Raw genomic sequence first — 27,592 nt, 5'->3', positions numbered from 1 at the left:
TCTTGATTCCAGTTTGTGCTTCCTCCATCCCAGCATTTCTCATAATGTACTCTGCATATAAATTAAATAAGCAGGGTGACAATATACAGCCTTGACGTACTCTTTTCCCGATTTGGAACCAGTCATTTGTTCCATGTCCAATTCTAACTGTTGCTTCCTGACCTACATGCAGATTTCTCAAGAGGCAGGTCAGGTGGTCTGGTATTCCCATCTCTTGAAGAATTTTCCACCGTTTGTTGTGATCCACACAGTCAAAAGCTTTGGCATAGTTAATAAAGCAAAAATAGATGTTTTTCTAGAACTCTCTTGTTTTTCCGATGATCCAGTGGATGTTGGTAATTTGATCTCTTGTTCCTCTGCATTTTCTAAATACAGCTTGAACATCTAGAAGTTCACAGTTCACATACTGTTGAAGCCTGGCTTGGAGAATTTTGAGCATTACTTTACTAGCATGTGAGATGAGTGCAATTGTGCAGTAGTTTGAACATTCTGTGGCATTGTCCTTCTTTGGAATTGAAAGCAGTCCTGTGGCCACTGCTGAGTTTTCCAAATTTGTTGGCTTGTTGAATGCAGCACTTTAACAGCATCATCTTTTAGGATTTAGCTCAACTGGGATTCCATCACCACCACTAGCTTTGTTCATAGTGATGCTTCCAAAGGCCCAGTTGACTTCACATTCCAAGGTGTCTGGCTCTAGGTGATTGATCATACCATCATGATTATCTGGGTTGTGAAGATCTTTTTTATATATTTCTTCTGTGTATTCTTGTCACCTCTTCTTAATATCCTCTTCTTCTGTTAGGTCCATAGCATTCTGTCCTTTACTGTGCCCATCTTTGCATGAAGTGTTCCCTTGGTATCTCTAATTTTCTTGATGAGATCTCGTCTTTCCCATTCTGTTACATTCCTCTATTTCTTCGCACTGATCACTGAGAAAAGCTTTCTTTTCTCCTGTTGCTCTTCTTTGGAGCTCTGCATTCAAATGGGTATATCTTTCCTTTTCTCTTTTGCCTTTTGCTTCTCTTCTTTCACAGCTATTTGTAAGGCCTCCTCAGACAGCCATTTTGCTTTTCTTTTTCTTGGGAATGGTCTTGATCCTTGTCTCCTGTACAATGTCACAAACCTGCATCCATAGTTCTTCAGGAACTCTATCAGATCTAATCCCTTCAATCTATTTCTCACTTCTACTGTATAATCGTAAAGGATTTGATTTAGGTCATACCTGAATGGTCTAGTGTTTTTCCTTACTTTCTTCAATTTAAGTCTGAATTTGGCAATAAGGAGTTCATGATCTGAGCTATAGTCAGCTCCCAGACTTGTTTTTGCTGACTGTATAAAGCTTCTCCATCTTTACCTGCAAATAATATAATCAACCTGATTTATGTATTGATCATCTGGTGATGTCCATAATTAGAGTCTTCTTTTATATTGTTAGAAGAGGGTGTTTGCTATGACCAATGTATTCTTTTTGCAAAACTCTGTTAGCCTTAGCCCTGCTTCATTCTGTACTCCAACTCCAAATTTGCCTGTTACTCCAGATGTTTTCCGGAGAAGGCAATGGTAACCCACTCCAGTACTCTTGCCTGGAAAAGTCCATGGATGAAAGAACCTGGTAGGCTGCAGTCCATGGAGTCGCTAAGAGTCAGACATGACCGAACATCTTCACTTTCACTTTTCACTTTCATGCATTGGAGAAGGAAATGGCAACCCACTCCAGTGTTCTTGCCTGGAGAATCCCAGGGATGGGCTAGCCTGGTGGGCTACCATCTATGGAGTTGCACAGAGTCGGACACGACTGAAGCGACTTAGCAGCAGCAGCAGCCAGATGTTTCTTGACTTCCTACTTCTGCATTCCACTCCCCTATAATGAAAAGGACATCTTTTTGGGGTGTTAGTTCTAGAACGTCTTGTTGGTCTTCAAAGAACCATTCAACTTCAACTTTTTCAGGATTACCTGTCAGGGCATAGACTTGATATTGAGTGGTTTGCCTTGGAAACGAACAGAGATCATTCTGTCTTTTTTGAGAGTGCATCCAAGTACTGCATTTCAGACTCTTTTGTTGACTATGATGGCTACTGCATTTCTTATAAGGGATTCTTGCCCACAGTAGTAGATATAATAGTGATACGAGTTAAATTCACCCATTCCAGTCCATTTTAGTTCTCTAATTCCTAAAATACCAACGTTCACACTTGCCATCTCCTGTTTGACCACTTCCAATTTGCCTTGATTCATGGACCTAACATTCCAGGTTCCTATCCAATATTGCTCTTCATAGCATCAGACTTTGCTTATATCACCAGTCACATCCACAACTGGGTGTTGTTTTTGCTTTGGCTCCATCTCTTTATTCTTTCTGGTGTTGTTTCTCCACTGATCTACCGTAGCATATTGGACACCTACTGACCTGAGGAGTTCATCTTTCAGTGTCCTATCTTTATGCCTTTTCATGCTGTTCATGGGATTCTCAAGGCAGGAATACTGAAGTGGTTTGCCATTCCCTTCTTTTTTTTTTTTTTGCCATTCCCTTCTTGAGTGGACCACATTTTGTCAGAACTATCCACCATGACCCATCTATCTTGGGTGGAACCTCACAACAGGTCTCATAGTTTCATTGAGTTAGGCTGGGCTGTGGTCCATGTGATTAGATTGGTTAGTTTTCTTTGTGATTGTGGTTTTCATTCTCTCTGCCCTCTGATGGAGAAGGATAAGAGACTTATGGAAACTTCTGATGGGAGAGACTGACAGGGAGAAACTGGGTCTTGTTCTGATGGGTTGGGCCATACTCAGTAAATCTTTAATCCAACTTTCTGTTGATGGGTGGATCTGTGTTCCCTCCCTGTTATTTACCTGTTATTTTCCTTATCTTATCCCAAGTTAAATCAGTGATCTAATTCTAAAAGTATACAGAGATGTCATAATTGTCCTACAACCAATATTACAGTGTAGAAAGAGTGTAAACCATGTAGATTCATATCTACCAAGTCACTTTTGGAAAAGTCTTGCAAATACTGTCTCCCTCATGGTACAAAATGCCTGAGAACTCTGTCTTGCTGAAAATAAGACCACAAATGTGTAATATTTTATGGATATATCATTAACACAACTCATTATGTTCTTCATTACCTATAGTTTGTTCATAAAAGACCAAAAGCCATTAAGTTGTTGGCACCAAAATAAAATGTGTTAATATTTATTTTAATTATTTTTAAAAGATCTTTGTATATGTTCATTGTTTGCTTCAGTCACATTAATTTATACTTCTGAAATTTTTAAATTATCTAAAAATTGTAACCATACTTTCTTGATTTCTTGGTTTGTAAATACTTCCACAGGATAAATCCTAATGGAATAAAGTAACTTTCTTTCTGCACTCAATCCAAGATATGTTTTTACCAGTCATTAGTCCAACTTTTAATAAACAGTATTTTGGATACTGGGGATTTATAACCTTCCTCCTCTTGGATTGTCCTGTCAAATTATTTTTTGGTGGTTTCAAAAATAATAATAATAATGGATGTATTCTTTACATCATGGCATTTGGCCTATTGTCAGATTGGGAAAGTATATAAATATGTGTGTTTATTAATAGGAACATTTATTGAAGACATTTATTAGGGAAAAGATAATAAAATATATGAAAGATTAAGGTGCACTTTAATGGATACATGAACTTTGAAAAGACTGTCCAAATTGAAAATTTGGAAAATTATATTATGTTTTCCATTGAATTCTTGATAGGTATAACATGAAGGAGAAAATGTCATTTTTAGATAATTATATTAACATGTTCACTTAATAATGGACCTCAACTCATTTAAGTTTTGTCTGTCCAATACATTATGTTATTATTTAATCTGATTTTTTAGGTTTATTTTTTAATTGAAGGCTAATGGCTTTACAGAATTTTGTTGTTTTCTGTGAAACATCAACATGAATCAGTCATAGGTGTACATATGTCCCCTCCCTCTTGAACCTCCCTCCCATCTCCCTCCCCATCCCACCCCTCTAGGTTGATACAGACCCTCTGTTTGAGTTCCCTGAGACATACAGCAAATTCCCATTTGATATCTATTTTACATATGGTAATTTAGGTTTCCATGTTTCTCTCTCTATACATCAAAACTAAAGAAAGATCTACATTCGCTCCTTACTTGTTGATTTGGTATATATACAAGAATTTATATGCAGATTATGCCTGTTTATCGGTTGAGTAGAGACAACAATTTTTAATAGCTTTTAATCTTTTTCTAATTTAGGGAATGCTTAAGTGAATACATTTTATGTAGCTCCTTTCTAGACATATTAATGTCTTAAAATATATAAAAGATATTTCTCATCAAGTGCAGAGAAAAATCAAAGATAGTTTTAACATATAATTTAAACTTTCAGTGGTATTTCTGGATTTTCAATTAGCTTAGACTCTGAGGATGAAATGAGGAATTTAAGATGATTATGTTTCACCAATTATCTAAAATAATCTCTTGAGTAAAACAATCTATCCTAGCCTGCAAATATAATTTTTGCTTTATCAACTTTTGTCTGTGTTGGCGTTCATTATCATAATATGCCTTTACCAGTCAATTACATCTTTTTCCAGCTATTTATAAATATCCCACTTGCAGAATGAGCTTTGTTTCCCATCTGTTTAAAACTGCAAACTGTTACCATAGTGTTGATATCCATCTATGCATTTAAAAAACAAATGACCTACGAAATCTACCTGGCTCCACTCACTCAGTTTAGTTTGGGGCAGACATCAGGGATTCATGGGTATGTATGCTTCAAAGGTACATTTTTATGCAGGAAGAGTATGTGACACTTTCTTCAAAACAAATAAAAGTTCAAAGCCACTCAGGTGCCTGGGAAGTGCCGAGGTAACTCTCCAGTTCCTTTTATTTATTTTTTTTTCTCCAGTTCCTTTTAAATTGGCTCCCCTATTGCTGCCTGGACTGTGGAGCTTCAAAGGAAAAGGATGTCTGTTATTCCTCCCTTCAGGCTGCTCAGATTCTATCACTTTTTATGTTAACTGGCCTGTTTTACAGGACAAACTTGAAAGGAAGTTAGAAGCTGATGAGCTCAGCGTGAGCCACCTGGGCCCCCGAGGAAGTAAAAAATGACACCTCAAGGTGATCTCTTAGAGCTCCTGGCGCCACACGCACCTTGCCATCCTCTCTAAAGATAGCAGTGGAGAAAAATATCTGTCTGAGAAAGAAGGCAGTTCACGATACTGGATGCTTGGGGCTAGTGCACTGGGACGACCCAGAGGGAGGGTATGGGGAGGGAGGAGGGAGAAGGGTTCAGGATGGGGAACACATTTATACCTGTGGCGGATTCATTTTGATATTTGGCAGAACTAATACAATTATGTAAAGTTTAAAAATAAAATAAAATTTAAAAAAAATGCAAAAAAAAAATAAAAAAAGAGTAAAAATAAGACTATTAAGTTCTAGAAGACAAGACTATGAAATCAATATTATGGAGGATATTTAACTCATTGATACGTTTAAAATATATTCAGTAAGAAGTCAATGAATTGTCAACCTTTGTTATCAGCGATTATGGTCATCAGCATAATTATTTTTGGCTAAACCTGAGGATAAATTGCTGTTATCACATTTGATCACATAACTGAGTCTTCATGCTTCAAAATACTCTCTGAAGTAATGGAACAAATGTAATCTATAAAAATGATAGCATTGTCCTTCCGTAATAGTATAGAACCAATCCCATTGTCAGTATCAAGCTCAAAATAAGTTATGTAATTTTTAGAATTAAAAAAAATCTATTTTGCTAGCATTTAGTTAGAATTGTATCTAGTTAGTGGCACTTAATATCCATGGTATCCATCTAGTATATATCATTTCTTGTTTTGCATTAAGTAAAAGTAGCTGGATCACTGTGACATATTCAAATACTAGTATAAGAGAAATATCCTTTAAAGTATTTTAAATGTCAGCCATGGATATATTTTAGAAAAGCTAAAAATTAATATTAAGCCACAGTGCCACTCGATTGGTTCCTTAATAAATGCCTTAATCTGTGATACATATCACCTGTATACATAGAATTAATGATAAATAAGAAACTACTAAATCCTAGATGTGCTTATGCCTTATTGATAAGAAAATACCCATATTGGTTTGAAATCTAACTTTAAAGAATCCTAAAAATTTCATTGTTATTAAAAGTACATGCATTAACACACAAACACGACTTAAATAAGCATTTTGTATATGTTCTAGGAAGTCAACAAAAATAATTGTTATCAAATTTTTGCTGTTTTATTTTTTAAAAAAACATTCCAAATTTGTATTTGCAGATACAACTGGGAATAATTTGCCAATTTTTAAGAAAGAAATTAAGAGGAATCAACTTAATTTACAGTCTCTTGCAATTTTAACAAAAGCTTTAGCAATTAAAATTTGAATAATGTCCCTTCTTGTAAATCCAAATATAGGACAATCCAAATTTTTTTATTAATAGCCCGATGTAATCAAGAGAAAAAAAACAGGTTTTCAATAAATGAACACTTGGCTTTGGATAGACTGTGTAGCACAAATTAAAATAATGTTTAATTGCCTCTTCTCTCTGAGTAGATTAAATGATAGTACGACTTTGCATTTAGTACTTAAATGTAAATAGCTGTTATTTTTAATCACTTTTCCCTTTGTGTATATATTACAACAGTAAAATCATACAGAAGGTAACATGTATTTTAAAAGCAAAGCATTGACAAATGTACCTTTAAAAAATCTATGTATTATAACATAAGACTGTATTATTTTGACTTTCATTCCAGGTGAAATTTACCCCAAGATGTATCACATCTGTTTCTTCCTGGTGACATACATGGCACCACTGTGTCTTATGGTGTTGGCCTATCTACAAATATTTCGTAAACTCTGGTGCAGACAAGTAAGTAATTTCAAATACTTTTCTTGTGTTTTCTTTACAATGTCCTTGAAAACAAAATTTGAGTGAATTGAACCAATATAATGTGTTTAGCAAAGGATTGTGTGATCTTCTAATAACGTTTTCCACTAAACAATGAAGACCTAGTCATGAAAATGGGCTTGCCTTGTGGCTCAGATAGTAAAGCGTCTGCCTGCAATGCAGGAGACCCAGGTTCAATCCCGGGTTGAGAAGATTCCTCTGGAGAAGGTGATGACTACCCATTCAATATTCTTGCCTGGTCTAGGCATTTTTAAGAGTGATATTTAGGAAATGTTATTTTATGAACTGCCTTAATGGCTAAATTTTAAACCTCTGTGATTAGCTGACTTGATTTTTGTCTAGGACTAACATTTTACTTTTTATGAGAAATAAATAAAATTTCCTTTAAAATTTCCTGAGACTGAAAGCAAATATTTATATAATGCATTTTTATTATGTGGGTAAATCTCCAACTTCACAGATTTTATTTTGTTTAGAAGAACCAGGCAGAATTGAGAACTTTAGAAAATTTTTATAGTGCTGATTTGAGAGTACTGAAATTTGTTATATAATTTTGCTCTGTATTCATTCATTTGGTTATTCATTCATCGAATGGTTTCATTTCTTTCACTTGCATGTCTGATAAAAGTTCAAGTCTGTGGCACTGATGAATTCATAGTCTAGAAGAAGGAAACAGTCAGTTGCAGGATAAAAATCACCTTAATAAGTATAAGCCACAGAAGATCAGAGGAAAGCTTAGTGGAGGTGGATCTAATTCAGACCAGGTAACATTTAAGCTGAATTTTGATGAGTTGAAAGAAATCAAGGAACATGTAGTGTTTCATAAAGGGACAGGCAAAGGATATAACTCAGCTTCTTATACTTGCAAATTGTTTCTTAAAATGCCACATTTCTCAGAAATGTATCTGTCTCCTTTTCTAAATTTTGAGTTTGTGGAAAGCCATGTTCTTAGTCTGTTTGCTCTGACATATTTTATCCAACTGAAAGAATTTACTGGGCCACTTCCCTCATTAAAAGGATTTCATAAAACCTTATTTGGGGGTGAATATGAGTCTTAATTTGGATCTGCTTCATCCTTTATTATTCAAAGCAATTTTCACGATCATCTTTTATCCTTTCATAGGAGCAACAGCTGCATTTTTCAACACTGTATGTCTCCGAATGTTTTCTTCTAATTTTTTAAGTCAATTCTTTTATGATCTTATAAATGCATTCTGTTCCCCAATCTTTGCAATTAAAGTAACAAATGTGTATCACTATAAGCCATGAATGGTGATTTTCCAGATCCTAGAGATCGTTTCCTCAACACTCTCCACCTGGCCATGAAGTCAACTGCAAATATTTTAGTATCTTTTCCTTTTGTACCCCACTTTCTGGTAAGTGTTTTCAAACTGTTCCATTTTTGCTCAGTTACTCTGCTGTGAAAAAGCCCAGGGTATGTGGTTTGCAATAGCTTATCTCCTTCATGTCCTATATCAGTGGTGAGGATGACTGTGACTGTGCTCCCCTGGTCTTCTCGGTTCAGAACTTCATCCAAAGGAACAGCATTCCCTGGGTGTGCCATTTTGGGATCCAGGGAAAGGGCAAGAGAGCTGGAGGAAACATGCAAATTCTTTGAAAATGTTTGCTTTGAACTGGCATATGCTAAGTCTCACTTTTCATTGGCTCAGACAAGTCACATGGTTAAGCTTGAACAAATGGAGATCTCCTTACAAGCTGTGCAAGTGAATGACCAGAGCTGATATAATACAGAAATTAAAAATTCAGACTGAAGGTCCAGACTGCATCAGTTTAAATCCTAACCCTTCAGTTTAGCACATGCATGAGTTCTGTCAATTACTTAAATTTCTGTGCCAAGCGGGATGCATAGCATCCAGCCCACAGAGTCAATACACTTAGATGGATCAATTCAAGTGCCTCAAGCATGGTAAGTGCTATTAAATAAAATATCTTCATGGTACACGCTGTTATTTGGCCTTTCAACTCACTCTGCTTATATTTCTAAAATAACAAGCATGTTTTGAATTGATGTTTGTGACTGCTTTCTTAGATAGACCTTTCATAGCACTTTTAAGTAACATGATAATGATTTTTTGTCTGTCTGTTCTAATCTACTAAGACAGAGAGTGTACAGACTAGTCTTCATCTAGTAGCCCTTCAACCAGAACGTGCTTAGCACATTCCAGTTGCTCAATAAATACAAGAAAAAAGTTAGTGGAAGAATGAGAGAAAGTGCTGGGAGAGTTTTGATAGATGAGCAAAGAAGGGAATCCATTGTTCAGTCACTGAGAACAAAGTTCACAGAACAATTAGAAAACACATTGGTGAGCATGTAGGCATTAAAATATTGTAGATTTAGGCTGACATTTTAACGAGAAATATTCCCAGTGTTAAGTGCATCCCTACTTTCATATTTTTACTCGTTAGCATGCATTAAAAATAATAGATGCTTATATTTGTTTATTTATTTACAGAATGACACAACTTCCAAATTTCTTGTATGTACATGAATCTGTTTTGCTCATCATCTTCCCAACACTTAACATGTTAGCTTACACAAAAATGTATGCAAAAAGTACTTATTAAATAATTATGTAACTGCCAAATCCCAACCAGTTTACATCTTCATTCTAGTTCTCCATTTCTCAAACTCTAAAGTAAGTTCAAAATTATATTGCAGATTTAGAAAAAGTCCATTTTTTTTTTAATGAATTGTCCTGTTTAGTACAAGCCACGTGATCCAGAAGATTTGCAATAAAGTGTTTGGGCTGTGAAACTAAAAACATTTACAAACAGATTGCAGTGGAAAACAACGAGTTCATCTGAGCTCACGTTAGCAATGATGATAAAGTAAATTAACCTCAAGTGGTGATTATGTAGAATTCTTCTTGAGCAACTCTCAAATTTCAACTGTGAGTGTCTATAAACAGAATTCCAAGGCATTATGTGTGCCATAGGCTACATCAAATGAGCCATCAAACAGAGGCCCTGTCCTATTTGCTCAAAATTATAGAGATATATGGAATCTGTTACATTCTTTGAAATTTCTAAATGTTAGTTTATTAGGGAACAAAGTGTTTGTCCTTGTCTGACTTTCTCAAGGATTTTAAACCTCATTAAAAGAACTATCCAATGCTTTGCTCTAAACAAGTTTTAAATATTCTTTTTGACAATGTGACTCAGAGAATTCAGTCAGTTTAGAAATTCTACAGACTCTAGAACTCCTCTTTGTAAGACTCACTAAATCTTTACTCTTGTGCATCTGACAACATTTTTTCAGTTCTAGCTCTTATATAATTCAACACTTCAGTCTTATGTGAACTCATGCCAATTCATCCCACACATATTTACTGACAACCTACCATGTATCTGGGACTGCGTGAGCAACTAGGGATGAACTGTCCTAATACTTGAGTCTGGAACTGAATTTCCATGGGCCTTCCCTCACGGCTGAGTGGGTGAAGAATCTGGGAGACACAGTAGATGTGAGTTTGATCTGTGGATTGGGAAAAAGCCCTGGAAAAGGGAATGGCAATCCACTCCAGTATATTTGCCTGGGAAATCCCATGGAGACAGGAACCTGGCTGGCTCCTCCATGGGTTCAGAAACAGTCAGATATGACTAAGCAGCTAGCTCAAGGATTAAATTTTTGAAAGAATTACTCATTCCAATTCTTATCACATTCTCTTCTGCTACCTTTTATTCTTCAACATTCTTCAAAAAGAACTTAAAATAATTAATATTAGATGCTAATCAGTCAGTCTAGTATGAGGAAATAAACAGCAAATGGTAATTACAGAGGCAGAATCAAATGCCAGTAACTTAAGTTCACATAGAGATAAAAATAATTATGTATGTAAATATAGAAGAGAGTATAAATGTATTTTTGTTTGAAATTATTTTCTTCTCCTATTGGGCTTGAGATAACATTGTAAAGCAATAATTACAAAACTGTGAATCTTTAGCTTATCATGTATGAAGATGTAATTCAAATGAAGGAGGGAATGAAGCTATATTGGAACAAAGTTTTTGTATACTATTGAAATTAACTTGACATTAATCCAAACAGATTGTTTAAGTTGTCAATTGTAGTCCTCAGGGCAACCACTAAAAAATAACTCAAAAAGTATACAGTGCAAGAAGCAACAGAATAAAAATTGTACTAGAAAATATCTGTTTAACAGAAGATCAAGAAGTAATAGAGGAATAGAGGAACAAAATAGACACTAATATATATATATATATGTATATAATATATATATTTCCATACATGTGTATGGAAAATGGAAACAAAAAGCAAAAGTATAGATTAAATTATACCTTCTCAATAGTTACATTAAATGTAAATGAATGAAGTTGTTTAGAGATTGGCAGAACAGATAAACAAACAAGACGACCCAACTGTATGCTATCTACAAAAGATGCCAATAGATTAAAAGTAAAATAATGAGTAAAGAGGTACTACACAAACAGTATAGTACCAGGTGGTACTAGTGGTAAAAAACCTGCCTGCCAATGCAGGAGACATGAGGGACGTGGGTTAGATCCCTGGATGGGGAAGATTCCCTGGAGGAGGATGTGGCAACCCATCCCAGTATTCTTGCCTGAAGAATCCCAGCCTGGTGGGCTACAGTCCATGGGGTCACAAGAGTCAGACATAACTGGGGCGATTTAGCATGCATGCAAACAGTAACCAAAGGAAAGCTGAAGTAGCTGCACTAATATTAGACAAAAGAAGCTTAATAAAAAGTGTTACTACAAATAAAGAAGGATATTTCATAATGATAAATCACTCAATTAAGAGTGATTTATATGCATTTAACATTTAACATTTAAATTAAATTAAAAAAACATTAAATTAAATTAAAACATTTAAATATAAATAATAATTTATAAATGCATTATATGCATTTATAAACCTATATGCATTTAACAACTGAAGCCCACAGTACATGAAGCAAGAGCTAACAGAATTACGGACATAAATAGACAATTCAATAATAATAAAAGAAAATGTCAACACTCATATTTCAGTCATGGATAGAAAAACTGGGCAGAAAATTAATAATGACATAGAAGACTTGAACAAAACTGTCAGTCAACTAGACCTAATATATCTACAGGATATTCTTCAAAAGTACAGAACACACATTCAAGTGCACACTGAATAGTCTCCAGGCTAGATCATATGATAGGCTATAAAGCAAGCTTCAACATATTTTATGTGATTCAGATAGTAAAAAAGTACATTATCCTATTTCAGTGAGACAAAGAAAGTGGTTATGATCCTGACCATAAGAACTTAGCATGTGCATTTAAATACTAAAAAAGAAGAGCCAAGGTAAAAAAAAAATAAATAAATAAGCTGTCATAAGGGAGTCATAAAGTTAAGATTGCTATTATTTTGAATAGATTTATTGCATTAAATTTATAGATCAACTGGGAGAAATTGACATATTAACAATATTAAATCTTCTGATCTGTGAACATGGTACATCTCTTCATTTATTTAGGTCTTTTTTAATAGCTCTTAGAAATTTTCATAATTTTATCTATACATGTTTTGTCCACATTTTGCTAAATGTACTTCTAGAATACATGTTTTGCTATTGAAATTTGTGTTATTTTTCATTTAAACTTCAAATCATTTATCACTAGTATATAGAAATATAGTGAATTTTGTTTACTGATTTAGGGTCCTGCGTATTGCTAAATTTATGATTTTAGTTCTAGTGGCATTCTTATAAATCCTTTAAGATGTTCTTTGTAAGCAATGATGTGTTCTCAATAGAATCAATTTATATACCTTTTATCTATCTAGATTGTCTTCTTCTACTGGCTAGGATCTCCAGTACAATGTTGAGTAGATGTGTGAGAGAAACCTTTGCTGGCTTGTTCCCAGTCTTGGAGGAAAATGTTCATCTTTAGCACTGAGTTGGATGATAGCCCAAAAACCTTTCATAGATGCCCTTTGTCAAGTTGAGAAAGATTTTATTACTAGTTTACATTGAAGTTGTTGAATTTTTCAAATGTTTTTCCTTTCTTTAATGAGATGTTCATTGTTTTTTCTACAAATATGATAAATTACATTGATTATTTTTTTCTCATGTTAAACCCATACTGTATTACCAGAATAAATTTGATTGCTTTATTGAGTCAAATCTATTATATTTTTGTATATTGTTGGATTTGGTTTAACAATATATATTTTGGGGAATTTTTCCTCTCTCTTCATGTGAATTATTTGGTCAATGGTTTTCCTTTGTTCTCATAGTATTGATTATCAGAGTAACTAGCATCTTTAAAATTCATTAAAATATTATCTTTTCTTTGAATTTCAGAAAGAGTCTAAATAAGATAGAAATTATTCTTTATGCTTTGATTGAATATTACATCAGTGAGGCTATCTGAGCCTGGAGTTTTTGTTTGTTGGTTTGCTTTGTTGTAACAGGGTTTGTAAAAACAAACAGGTGTCAGTTTAATTACCTTTTCTTTCATTGTATTTATTCATTTCATATAAATTCAGTGTTTGTTCACAATATTCTTTTATGCCCGTTTTCATGTTTGCAGCATGTTTGCTTCTCCTGGCCACAAACACTTCCTTAGGGCAGGCTTCAAGGGCCATCATGTACATGATTCTTTCATTTCCTAACTGTGTTAATACCTGTTCCGGGATGTATTTTCACATCAAGGGTGATTATAAAGTTTAACTGTAATAGTAGAATAAAAGCAGTGTGCGTGTGGGTTTGGGTGTGTGTGCTCTGTGTGTACTGCGTGTGCATGTGTGTATAACGTTATGCATTGTGTTTGTATAGTATGTGTGTGTGCTTCCCACAGTCAGCAATTGTTTAGCCCTTGCTGAAATGGCAAGGAAAAGACCGTCCCCTGCGGACAAATGGCCTGAGTCTCTCAAAAGCCCTTTTGTATGACTATTATTGCTTTTATGTAACTAAAAATTAAAGTGTGTGTTCAGTCATGTCTGACTCTGCAGCCCCATGGACTGTGGTGCACCAGGCTCCTCTGTCCATGGGTTGGGTTGCCATTTCCTTCTCTAGGGGATCTTCCTGACCCAGGGATCAAATCTCCATCAACTGCATCGGAGGCATATTCTTATACTACTGAGCCACCTGGAAAGCCCCTTTATATAACTAAGCATGTACTTTAAAAATTGTTAACTTTCATATCAGATTGTGTTGAAGTTTGTAGACGGAAATAGTACATCACAATGGGAAAAGATGAACTTTCCAATAAGACACCTCTGTGTGCATATTCTCGCTTGTCACTTATTAAAGATATAGACTGGATATTTTATTTAATCTTTCTCAAAACTGCTTGATAATCTGTAAAATGGGTTTACAATAGCTATTTTTTTTAAAGAAAGCATTAGTAATAACTCAAGATTTTGCATCATTCCTGGTGCTCAGCTAACATCAACAATTTCTATTGATACTGTACTGACTTTCTCTTGACATAGATGAATTATCAGTGGGCACTACTGTATGTGTTCTCACAATGTATGCAGGATTGGCATCTTCTATCTGTATTTAGATTATCATCTAAGAGAGGACATAGTTACCACATTTTATGATTGCAGGAACCATAGTCATGCTCACTGTACCAGTTTCTCTTTATGGCAACTTTTTCTGATGTTTGCAGAAGTCATCAGATGTAAGATATTGATTCTTTTTCCCTCAGGGGAGCACTGAATAATAGATTGCTTCAGTTTAAATGCTCTTATAGATTGTTTAGGAAAGAGTTCAAGACAATTTAGCAGACATTAATAGGGTTACTCATGCTAGAGGTCTTCTGGGAATTTCCAACATCCATTGCAATTTCTCAATTATTTTTTAAAATGACTGCTTAAAAAAGACTCATGGAAGAGGAAGAATGCTCAGCCAATAGATAAGAAGATTGAGTGGGGCCACCTTGATGTGATAGGTCAGCCTACATGGCAGAACATAGAGAATCCAAAGATAAATCATTTGTCAAATGTTTTTCAATTTAAAGGCAGGTTTTCCTTATTTTCATTTGCTCCTTTTTGAGAGGGAATAGTTATGTTCAAAAGAAACATCATATCAATTCATCTCTATGGAAATCAAAGTAAAATTCTGTTCTCAAATTAAAGATTATCTAACAGACCTGGATCTTGTGAGGGATAAAGCAACAGAATCCATCCAACATGCATTGTGAGAGACCATAGGGACACGCCGGTCTGTTCTGGCTTTAGGTGCAGAGAGAAAAGCAGCAGCTGAATAATCTTAATAGAACTAGGATGTTCTTATGGTGTGCTTGTTGGCACATTTTCCCCTTAAAAAATTACACATACTGAATTTTATTGTTTTGCTCACTAAACCCTATCAATCTTAATGAGCTTATAATTAAGACAATATTATACTTGGAGGGACTCCCTGCTATTATCAAATAACTTTGAAAAGAAATGGAAAAGTACATGTTGCGTAACTGATGTTACAAATTCCAGCTATTGGAAATGATCATGGAAGGGATTTTCAAGGTTTTATGTGAATTTTAAAGTTGACTTCGAGAAATTTTATAAGAACAAATAATAAGCAACAGAGACTGTTTTGTTTTGTTTTTATTCCTTTTATTTAAAGGTTTACCTTAAACCGGAGAAGCAGAAACCCTAACAAAAGTCCCAACTCTCCATCTGCCAGCAGGTGGCAGTGCTGATGCATGGAAAGCCATGCAGGTTACTTTGAAATCACCTTGCTTAGTTAGGGGTTCAGTCTGTTTCAACACCAGGTATCTGAGCTGAATCAGAATTCCTAATAGGTGCTCTGCTTCCCCAGTTTTCATTTCTCTCTCTTAAATCAAGAATTTTTTTCTCAAAGAGTAGTTATAAAGTCACAGAAAAATTGAGTGGAAGTTACAGAGTTTTCCTATCTCTGCCCTCCCTCCATCCTCCAGCAGCGTGATACATTTGTTAAAACTGATGCACCTGCATCTATCCATCATGGTCACAGTTTACCTTACGATTCACTTTTGAGGTACATTCTATGTGTTTAGATGGTATATTCAGACACAATGTATAATGTGTGAGGAAATGTATCCATCATGCAGAGTATATCCCCTGCCCTGAAATCCTCTGTGCTATGCTAATTCATTCATCTCCCCTTACCCCCGGCAACCACTAATCATTCTACTCTCCGTATGTTCACCTTTTTCAGGATATCATATATTTGGAACCCTACAACAGGTAACCTTCTTAGTGTGATTCCTTTCACTTAGTAGTATGCATCTAAGGTCCCTCTCTATTTTTTTCATGGCTTGATAACTCATTTCTTTTTAGTACTGAAAAATATTCCTTTGTGGGGACAACTTCTCTTTTTATAAAGAGATATGTTTTCCATTTGCAGCTCTCTTTAGCCCTTGACAAAATTATGATGTTGCAACTGTTTTGTTTCCACCCAGACTCCTACTTGGCGCTTGACGGTTTTACTCCAGAACACACTCCACTCAGCAAACCTCCCAGGCCACAGGTGTCTGGGATACTCTCCTTACTATGTCTTCCAATTACTTCTCCGAAGTGGAACTTTCCTAAATCAGATAGCAATAAAGGATCTGCACTCCTTTCAGATTCCTGGAACATCTTCGGTCGTCCAGAGAAAATGGAAGGCCCTGCAGCCTCTTTCGCAGCCTCGGGGGCCCGGACAGCAGACCAAATCCAGGATTAGCGCCGCGGCCGCTGAAATAAAGCAGATCCGAGCCAGACGGAAAACAGCCCGGATGTTGATGGTGGTGCTCTTGGTGTTTGCAATTTGCTATCTCCCAATTAGTATCCTCAATGTGCTAAAGAGGTAAAGCTACTTATTATTTGAAGATGAAGAGATCTGCCATTTCTCTTGGTTCTTAATTAAGGACTTTTTTTTTTTTTTTTTAAGCCAGAGAAAAATTCTAAGCTGTCTGCCGAGATAGCTTGTCAGGCCAGATAACTCAAATGTGTTGTTGTTACCAGCAGGTAAGAACACACAGCTTTTTAGAGTGCTGGGACTTTAAATGCTCTTATCCATGCTAATTCTCTATTGAATGACAGACAGAAAACAGATGTTCCCCCTGACCTCTTCAAGTTAATTGCTGAATCTCAGATGCAGAAAAAATTCTGATGCAAAAAACTCATTTACAGCTTGGAGCTTTTTTTTGATCACAACAAATGGGTTTTCCAACTTTGTTCTCAAAGACATAGGGAATGGTGACAGAATTTTATCTAAAGGACAAAAAGAGATAAGAATTGTGTTAGTGTTCTAATTATACTTAAAAGTGCATTTATGAGCACACACACATATACAAATGGAATCACAGCATGTACTGTGTTTTGAATGCTTAAACAGAAAGAAAGAAAATCCATTTTTCTGAAGTTAGCAAATCAAGTTTAGGTGAATAGTGTTAATAACCAAAATCAACACAAAGCTTTTCAGTGAGAAAAGTTATGTTCCTGTAACCCTGCAGATACGCTTTTAAGTTAAAACAATTGGCCAACATGATCAGCTGATACGGGGCAGTGGTACCCAGATATCTTCAACCATCTTTATTGGAAATTATCTTAATAGTTGCACAGAGGCTGGTCCCAAACAAACAAATGTATTCTAGTCTGATGCAAAATGATGTTTTTTGTTCCTAAGAACCTATAAACATACTGGATAGATTTTCTCTCTCTCTTTTTTTTTTGGTACTTTTATTTTAGTCTGTCTAAACTCAGTGAAAATTGGATGTACTGCTCTCTCAAAGACACACTTGGATTTCCTGCATCTCAGCCCTAGTTGAGGGCTGGTTCCAAATACCTACTTGTCCATAATATGTCTATTCTTCTGACTTACAGACCTTCCTTTCCGAGGAAAATAAATGGCTTTCTAAGGAGAAAACCCATGTTAAATTTAAAATAGTTTCTGTTTTTTGAGTCTTCTGGTCTCTGTCACAAAATGAAAACTTCAAAATAACCTCTAAAGTTGTTTTTCTCTTTACCACACACATTTTCTTCCAATACTTGTCTCTGTTTGCCCTTTCATTTTATACTTTTGTTTTCTTTCTCTTACAAATAAAATCCTTAATTCTTTTCTTTAGCAGTCAGTTTATCTGGCTAGTCAAAACCAACATCTTTAAAGCAAGTCTGGTTTGTATATTATTTCAAAGATATATTGTGATAGAGGGTCATAACATTCATTCAATTTACCCACATTGTCTCACTATATATTATATTTTTGTAAGACTAGAGTACTCCATAGAACATCACGTTATTCCGACAATGCGTTTCTATCATCTGCGCAAAATCCACATTCAATGACGAAACCTCTGTCAAGAAATGCATTATAATCTTCAGCCTACAAATTTATCAAGTAGTTACAAGTTGCCTGCTCTTGTCTAGTGAATAGAATTTGATTGCTGAGATATTTCAAAGTATAGAACAAATATTATTTTGTCAAATGATTAAATTCATTATGTTCTATTATCAGAAAGATTAAGTAAATTTTGAGCTTCTACGGACAGATGTCAAGTCATAAAGCGTAAGCGAGGCTAGACATGAAAGAGATGTGTAAATATGCATTTGTCACCATGTAGGAAGGTTGTATATGTGCATGAGTACATATAAGTAATTAAAATTTCTATTATTTAAAAAAAAAAGAACACATCTTAAAAATGACCGTTAAGGATATAGTAATAAAATATTTGTCAGAGTTTAAAATAATGAATAAAAACATTAAAACTTAAAAATTTTAAGAATTATCAGAATTTTGCCAACTGAAAACTAGTTCTCCTCTGCATATTAAAAAAAAAAAAAAAATCCCAGAAGCCCAATTTCAGCAAAGCATTAAGACTGAAGTTGAAGAAATGTAATACTCTGATCAACGCACAAATGAAAGTAGGAAGTAGTGCATACAGACAGCAATTTAGGAGTGCTGTATACACACATGTCTCTATTGAAAATAGATAACCAACAAGGACGCACTGTATAGCACAGGGAACTCTGCTCAATGTTCTGTAATAACCTAGATGGGAAAGGAACTTCACAAAGAAGAAATGCATGTATATGTACAAGTGAAGCACTTTGTAGTACTCCTGAAATGAGCACATTGTTAATCTTATACTCTCAATTTAACATAAGGATAAAATGAAATGGAATATTAACAAACACTACTCCACTGTGAACAGAAACAACATGAAAGATGGGAGAGCGATACATAGTCCACCTCCGTATTCTTACTGCACTCATCCTTTATAAGGGAGAAAGCCCCTTCTTCTCTGACCCGGGCTGGCTCTTGATTTATGACAGTACTAACTGTGCCCTGAGGTGCCCTTCAGGGGCTGAAGTTCTTCTGGCCCTGTGGTACCTAAGCCTGTAAGTGGTCCATCCTGCAGGGCAGCACTGGAGCCACGTGGCTGCGACCTAGGCCTTGGGTGACCCTTGACTTTGCTTATGTAAAGGAACTTTCCAGAACCTCACTGACTTCCTGTTACTGTGTCTTTTCCTGCAGAGTGTTTGGGATGTTTACCCACACGGAAGACAGAGAGACTGTATATGCCTGGTTTACATTTGCACACTGGCTTGTATATGCTAACAGTGCTGCGAACCCAATTATTTATAATTTTCTCAGTGGTGAGTTTTCACCTGTTTCTTCTCTACAAACTACAGCCCAGGGCAAGGGATGGATGACCAGAAGTGTGAACACTCTTGAACTGCAGGAAGGGCTTAGTTGCAATGTAATGAGGATTTTTTTTTTTGGCTGATCTAACTGGTCTTTAGTTTTCCTTCCCTTATGAGAAGGAATACTTGTTACCTAACAAACAGAGAAAATTTTCTAAGTAACTTTTTTCCATTCAGTTTAGAAGAAAAGTTGAAATAGGAAAGTGAAATTGTGAGAACTGGATAAGAATCTTGCTTGTCATATAGTAAACTTATGATTTACCAAGATGTAAAATCATTTTATCTGAAAATAAAACAGCCTTGCTTATATCATTTCCTTTGCCAATATTTATAGCCTAATTGAGATGGAGTTGGAACCTTTGTATTTTCAGGTATTTCTCTGTATTTACATTTCTCTTGTGGGTAATTAATATCTCTTGGGCTTATCTCAAGATTTCTCACTGACCCCAAAAATTATATTCCTCCTAAACAACACTGAATTAAACAGACCACACGCACATAGATTCCACCCATCTCTGTTTATGGAATAAATATAATTATGAAAATCATTTAACTAAATACTTTTTAATGGTATGCTGCTGCTACTGCTAAGTCGCTTCAGTCATGTCCGACTCTGTGCGATCCCGTAGGCGGCAGCCCACCAGGCTCCCCCGTCCCTGGGATTCCTCCAGGCAAGAACACTGGAGTGGGTTGCCATTTCCTTCTCCAATGCATGAAAGTGAAAAGTGAAAGTGAAGTTGCTCAGTCGTGTCCGACTCTCAGCGACCCCAAGGACTGCAGCCCACCAGGCTCCTCCATCCATGGGATTTTCCAGGCAAGAGTACTGGAGTGGGGTGCCATTGCCTTCTCCGTTTTAATGGTATAGCCACTTTTAAAAGTTGTATTTGTTTATTTATTTGGCCTCACCATGTGACATATGGGATCTTAGGGGCCTGACCAGGGATTGGACCCATGCTCCCTGCATTGAGAGCCACCAGCAAAGTCCTCCTCAAAAGACAAATGAACAATCAATTAGGCTTTTTTAAATAACTTTTTTTTTTTCAGTCATGGCATGTACCCTCTATATGACTGTCCAGATGGCACAGTGGTAAAGGAGCCGCCTGCCGATGCAGGAGATGTGGGTTTGATCCTTGGGCCGGGGGATCCCCGGGAGAAGGAAACGGCAACCCCACTCCACTATTCTTGTCTGGGAAATTCCATGGACAGAGGGTCCATTGGGTCACAAAGAGTCAGACACCACAGAGCAGCTGAGCACACGTGCACCTTCTGTATCTCTGCTTTATTTCATCTTTCAGCAAATCAGATGGTGTATATGTGAAGGGTGTTTTGCATTCATTTCACCCTTTTCAAGCCTTTGCTCACTCACCTCCAGTCTCCAAAATAAAGACTACATTCAGACTGGGATACCCAGAGCCCACTGCTCACGTGCTGTTTGAAAGGAGGAGGGGCGTGTAGAGCCAGGACTTAAAAAGAATCCCTGGGCTTAGGAGTGCCTAAAGCCTTGAGCTTGCACTAAGGAGGGGAAATCTATTAGAGCATAAGAGAGAGAAGTGTCTGAAGTAGAAGCCAGTGAACCAGTCAAAGTGCCGTGATGGGGTTAAGAGTGATGCAAAAAGGTCACTGGGCCCTGATTGTAATCACTCAATAACCCAGGTAAGTAATCGAAGTTCAGAGACAAGAAATGGTGATTTCCAGTGCTGTCATTTATACTTAGAGACTTGAAAGGTCGCTGTTTCATGGTTATCCTTCTTCAGTGTGACATCAATAATTTAAAGATAAGGAAAAGCTTCTAGGGTTTTTTATTTTTCATTCAGTTTTTTTGTTCTGCCTTTTGCAGATTATAGGACTTCGCTGGTGGCTCAGACGGTAAAGCGTCTGCCTACAAAGTAGGAGACTTGGGTTCAATCCCTGGGTCGGGAAGATCTCCTGGAGAAGGAAATGGCAACCCACTCCAGTGTTCTTGCCTGGGAAATCTCCTGGACAGAGGAGCCTGGCAGGCTACAGTCCACGGGGTCTCAAAGAGTAGGACACTACTGAGCCACTTCACTTTCACTTTCTTTCACGCAGATTACAAAAAGAAACTTTCTAGTTAGTTTAAGGTACTTTTTTAGATATTTTGCTGAACTGATTGTGTCAGTAGAACAATTTCTTCACAATACAATGCAGGGGTGATTTCTGCAAACCTTTGGCCACGTACAGCATAGGTTTCATCAGTTTTGAAATTATTAAATATCTCTGGGTACCCTTCTGCTGGTGCTCAAGTGTACTACAGTAATCTAGTGAAAAATAACCCACATTCACAAATATATGTAGTTTGCCTGTAAAAACATTAAACAAACTTCAAACATTGAGCATGTAAAACAGTCTCACTATTTTATGGAAATGTTTCATCATTTCAACAATGTACTAAGCATTATTTAATTATTATGACTAATATTCCATTAAATATATGTATATTTGCAGCAACATGAATGGACCTAGAAATTATCATACTAAGATGGAGAAAGACAAATATCATAATGTCAATTACATGTGGAATCTTAAAACATATATACAAATGAATATATTTACATAACAGTGATAGACCCACAGACATAGAAAACAAAGTTATGGTTATCAAAGGGAAAAGTGAGGGGAAGTGGGAGGGATAAATTAGGAGTTTGGGATTAAAATATACACACTACTATTTATAAATATATATATATATATATGTATGTGTGTGTGTATATATATATATAAATACAAGGTCTTCCCTGTGGCTCAGACAGTAAAGAATCTGCCTACATTGCAGGAGATCCAGTCTCAATCCCTGGATTTGGAAGATCCCCTGAAGAAGGGCAAGGTTACCCACTCCAGTATTCTTGCCTGGAGAATTACATGGACAGAGGAGCCTGGTGGGCTATAGTCCATGGGATCGCAAAGAGTCAGACATGACTGGGCAACTAACACTTTTACTTTCAAATAGAAAAATAGATGAACAACAAGGACCTACTGTATAGCACAGGGAACTATACTCAATTATTTTCTAACAACATAAAAGGGAATCTGAAAAATTATAACTGAATGACTGTGCTGTACACCTAAGACTAACATGATATTGTAAATCAAAGATACTTCAATTTAAAAATAAATGATTTTTTAACAAAGATTGCACAAAGCTTCCGAGAAAGAAATATCCTTTTTCTATCTTTTTATCAAATGTTGCACCCGCATGTAGATTTCCCTCCAGGAAGTCACTCATTTGTACCCTACTGGAGATTGGTTAAAAGATACTGACTGCAAAATTCTTTTCTCCTTTCATTCTCCCTGGTCATACAGGAAAGTTTCGAGAGGAATTTAAAGCCGCATTTTCTTGCTGTTGCCTTGGGGTTCATCACCGCCAGGAGGACCGGCTGGCCAGGGGACGGACGAGCACGGAGAGCCGCAAGTCCCTGACCACGCAGATCAGCAACTTTGATAACGTGTCGAAACTGTCTGAGCAGGTGGTTCTCACGAGTATCAGCACCCTCCCAGCGGCCAACGGCGCCGGGCCCCTCCAGAACTGGTAGGAGGCTGACGCCTAGGAGAAGGATGTCTGAGGACCACTCTTCTTTTTTTAAACCTCTGTACACAGAAACTTTGTTATGCTGCTGATCTGAAGCGAGAACTACTGTGTGGACCGCTCCCCCCTTTTCTTTTTTAAGGGAAAATGATCTCTTGCTCTTTGGAAATAAAGTCAGTTTAAAATCATTTCTCAACTTTTGATTGAAATATGTTAGAAGTCGAAGCTTTCACTGGATTTATTTTCAGGCTGTTTCACTTTTAACTTCACGTACCAGGATTAGTGTCAATTAAAATGTGAAAATTTCCAATGCTAATTGTTATTTGAATCTACCTTCAAATTGGTGGGTAAAACTTTCCCAAACTTATCTTTTGATTTTCTTTTGGTTGCTAAAAGAAGTAGCAGTTACTAGCTCTGGATTAACAAGAGATATGTTAGTTGACTTTATAGCTTTAAAAAATTACTAAAGAGAAGTGTCATTATGATGTGATATCTGAGAGTATATTTATATACAAAATAGCATATTATATTAGATAACTCAAAATATATATTTCAACACTAAATATATAGGCTATTCAACTTTATCTTCCATTAACTATGTAACTCAGTTACACAGTTTTCTTGGGTTTATATCTTACATGACTAGTATTTCTCATTTTAATGAATAGCCAGGAAGGCTCTGTATACATACATAAACTTTGGAGTACTATAAATTTGCAATTTCCATCCCTAAGGAAAGATTTTAACATTGAAGAATAAGATACAACATAATCACATTCTTCTAACCAGTAAAAATGAGATAATTGGTCTTACTAGGAGAAATTAAGAATGCAATTTACAAAGAAAAGTAGTAGTATAATACCAAATCACTCTGGGTCCCATATTGGACAGGTTAATGTCATGGAGAGTTGGTGGTAATTATTTGTATTTATTTACATTTTATAAACATTTATCAGGTCTTCTCCAGTGGCTCAGCAGTAAAAAAAAAAAAAAAAAAAAAATCCACCTGAAATGAAGGAGCTGCAGGAGATGTGGGTTTGATCTCTAGTTTGGGCAGATCCCCTAGAGAAGGATTTGGCAACCCACTCCAGTATTCTTGCTGGAGAATTACATGGACAGAGGAACCTGGTGGGCTACAGTCCATAGCGTCGCAGAGTTGGACACGACTGAAGCAACTTAGCATGCATGCATACAAACATTTACCAAACACCTCCCAGAAGGTACCCACTGTGTTAGGATGGATGTGAACATGCCTTTGAGAGAGCTCCAGGCCACTGAGGGGAACTTGTTGGTAGAGGATGCAGGGAGATGATTCAGACTCAGAGTAGGAAGTAACCAGTGATGGCAGTCCTTACCCTGACATGGGCAAGAAGGTTGCAATTTTTTATTTCTGTTTACTTAGAGTGACTCTTGATGTCAGTGAATTCTATCCATACCTGCAGCTGAGAGCCAGGTAGCTAGGAGAATGCAGGGTTTTGCTCTTAATTCACACACAAAGGAACGGGAGTGTAGTATATTTTGTGCAAGTGGAAGATCTGGGGTTCAAAGCACTGAATATTTTCAATTTGCTTCTCTGCAAAATTATTCTGATTCAAATAGTCACTTTAAAATTAAATCAAAAGTAAAAGAGATGTTCGTGGACAGTTGCTCTTCTTATAGTATAGTAGCAGGCATTCTTATTTTATTAAAACAAAAATTAAGGAGAATATTTAATGAAGATTTTCACAGAATATAAAAATTATGTTTTTTTGTTGTTGTTGTTACTTTTTTTCAACTCATCACTTTCAGAGAGAATATAATCAAAGGTTTTCATGTCTTAGAATTGGGATTACTGTGTGCTTTTAACTCTTCAAAGCAAAAACTACCCTTGAACAAAGTTTATTGAAATTATATTGCTAGTTGTCAGGATGATATCAATGAAAGCAAATTTTGTAATTCTCCTTTCTCCTCTTTGTATATCTGAGAACTTTTTTTTTTTTCTTATTTATGCTGTATGAAAAGAGAATTGTGATTTTTACATTGTGATGGGAACTAGTACTTCAGTTTGCGGATAATGCCAAATAATATTGATAATATGCCTTAATAGCTAAGTAGTATCACAGAGTAAGAGCTAAATGTTTCAGATCCTAACATATCTAGTTAACCGTCATTTAAGAAGAGAGAGGGCAAGAAAGCAAGAGCTAGAGCTGAGGAGACAGACAGGCTCAGAGAGGTGCGTTGTGTGACGGTATGTGGACTCAAAAGTCAGAATTCCTTTGCTCTAAATCAGTGGTTCTGAAAATGTGGTTCCTGAACCATCATTGTCAGCACCACCTGGGAACTCATCAGCTGCGCAAATTTTCACCCTGTCCCAGATCAGAAACTCTGAGGGCGGTACTCAGGAATCTGTGTGCTCACAAGCCCCACAGGTGGTTCCGAAGGGTCTTCACATTTGGACCTCTGCTCCAGACACTAGCATCTATCATCTGTACACTAACCCATGTGAAATAAAGTATTTTACTCCCCAGGTATCTACAACAGGGATCATTATCATCACTACTGTCAACCTGATTGGAGGTCAGAAAGAAGAGGCGAGTATCAATGTTGAGAACCACTCAGCATCATCTCAGTCAAAGAGATAATGGGTCATGAAATACTTGCCCCTGTGTTACCAGTGCAGTGTGGGGAGACAGGTTCTAAGGCCCTGTGTGCTTTATGGCTGGCTGGATGATCTGAGTTTCTAACTAAAACTTTCAAATCTCCAGTTTTACTTACCCTTACAAAAGTCTAAATTTTCCAAGAAGGAAAGAACAAATAAACACACACCAGTCCTTATAAGAAACTGTGGGAATGGGCTATCGGCCCATGCATTCTTCTGCCAACTAGTTGATGCAGGAATCCTCCTAAGAGGTGTGGATTCAGTCCTGACCTTAATAGGACAAAGGGGAAAGAAACAGGTGTTCCCCAAACCTGCCAATCTTATGGAAAAAGGGTCAACTAATTACCCCATTATGTACTGTTAGTAACACAAATGAGATTTCCTAAAGGAGTATGTTGGAACTATTTGATGCTAACATAGAATATGTATCTCTCTTGCTTTGCTATATGTCAAAGATTGAATTTAAAATGTCATTAGTGTCACTGAAATTTTGTTATCAGTAAGAATAATAATAGTTTTACCTCATATAGGATCCATTTCAACTTTATTATTTCTGAATTTCTACAAATTTATGACAATATTGATATTTGAATTCATTTGTTCTTGGCAAAAAGATGACTCTCAGTTTCTGAAGATGGCTTCTAAATTCTCCAAGGCTGGGAACGTTTCTTGGGTATTAAATAGCTGTTATAAATCATGGATAAATTAATTACAAACGTGTTAGGCACAATAATATTGAACTTCACTCCCAGTGCACATTGTTTTCATGAAGATAAAGGAAAATATACTTATAAGATGTAATCTGAATGTATATAAACTTGAATGACAACATCAGAATGACAAACTTCAGAGATAACTTTGGACACAAATTGTGAGGACAGCTATTACTATTTTAATACTAGCGCAATAATAGATGTTTTTGCACTTGATATAAATAATAATAATCAATTGTATTTCAAAAAATCTGGGCAGCCATTAACATTTAGAAAGCTTTGCAATTCCAGTTAATTTTACAACAGAAGACTTTTCTACTTCCTACAAGTTACAAGTCAAAAAAAAAATTCTGTTAGGTTATGTACATTAGCTTTCAAATGGCATGGAGCAAAATTATAGATTTCTTTTCAGAAACAATATATGTAAACACAGAAAATACTGTCAATTTAAGTCTACTCTGTTACATTATGTACATAGTAAATGAAGTGCAAAGGCATGAAAAATACTTACCTCCCCAAATTCAAGGGGGTCTCTTTTCTAGAGAACTATTGCAATTAAAGAGGGAGTGAATTACTCTGTCCACTTTGCCACATATTTCTATAATCTCAAAATTTCTTTGTAAGTTTTGGAGTTATAATGCTTTTTAAGTTTTTCATGAAATGTATTTCTAGAATTGTTGTATGCCACATGTGTAACATCATGTCACGTGTTTAACAGTTATTTTATACATTTAAAGCATCTTCATGAAGAAATTTCTTATCCAATCTGATGTGATTGTGTCCCAACTACCATGAATGATGCTGCTTAGGTAGTTTTTAAGTAAAAACCATACTGAGAATTCTATAATCACATTCACACCATCCTCTCCATTGTATGAAAGATATTGTTGTTGTTCATTAGATAAGTTGGATATTCACTCATAACTACTGTCAAATCTCTGCAGTTAAGGATTGAATTAAGCCCTCTGGTGCAGTACTTAATGACCCAAATATGTTTCCCAATAAGTTTATATAATCAGAGATAATCATGATATAAAAGTTTTTTAATGCTGTTTTTAAGAGCAGGTACTATAATAAAGATGGTTAG

General features: G+C 36.0%; 1 protein-coding gene across 1 annotated transcript in view; it reads left to right on the top strand.

The window, feature by feature from the left end:
* HCRTR2 (hypocretin receptor 2) overlaps window positions 1-23,422 on the top strand; it is a 130,846-nt gene extending 107,424 nt beyond the window's left edge. The window contains exons 4-7 of the mRNA XM_070778366.1: window positions 6,804-6,919; window positions 16,553-16,773; window positions 19,444-19,565; window positions 22,932-23,422. Of these exons, the coding sequence (XP_070634467.1) occupies window positions 6,804-6,919; window positions 16,553-16,773; window positions 19,444-19,565; window positions 22,932-23,161 (689 nt within the window). The 3' untranslated portion in view covers window positions 23,162-23,422. The remainder of the gene's footprint in view (window positions 1-6,803; window positions 6,920-16,552; window positions 16,774-19,443; window positions 19,566-22,931) is intronic.
* Window positions 23,423-27,592: the final 4,170 nt, after the last annotated feature.

The sequence above is a fragment of the Bos indicus genome, chromosome 23 (assembly GCF_029378745.1).
Source record: "Bos indicus isolate NIAB-ARS_2022 breed Sahiwal x Tharparkar chromosome 23, NIAB-ARS_B.indTharparkar_mat_pri_1.0, whole genome shotgun sequence".
Lineage (NCBI taxonomy): Eukaryota > Metazoa > Chordata > Mammalia > Artiodactyla > Bovidae > Bos > Bos indicus.
The sequence above is the reverse complement of the archived record's forward strand: the minus strand, read 5'-3'. Positions and strand labels throughout refer to the sequence as shown.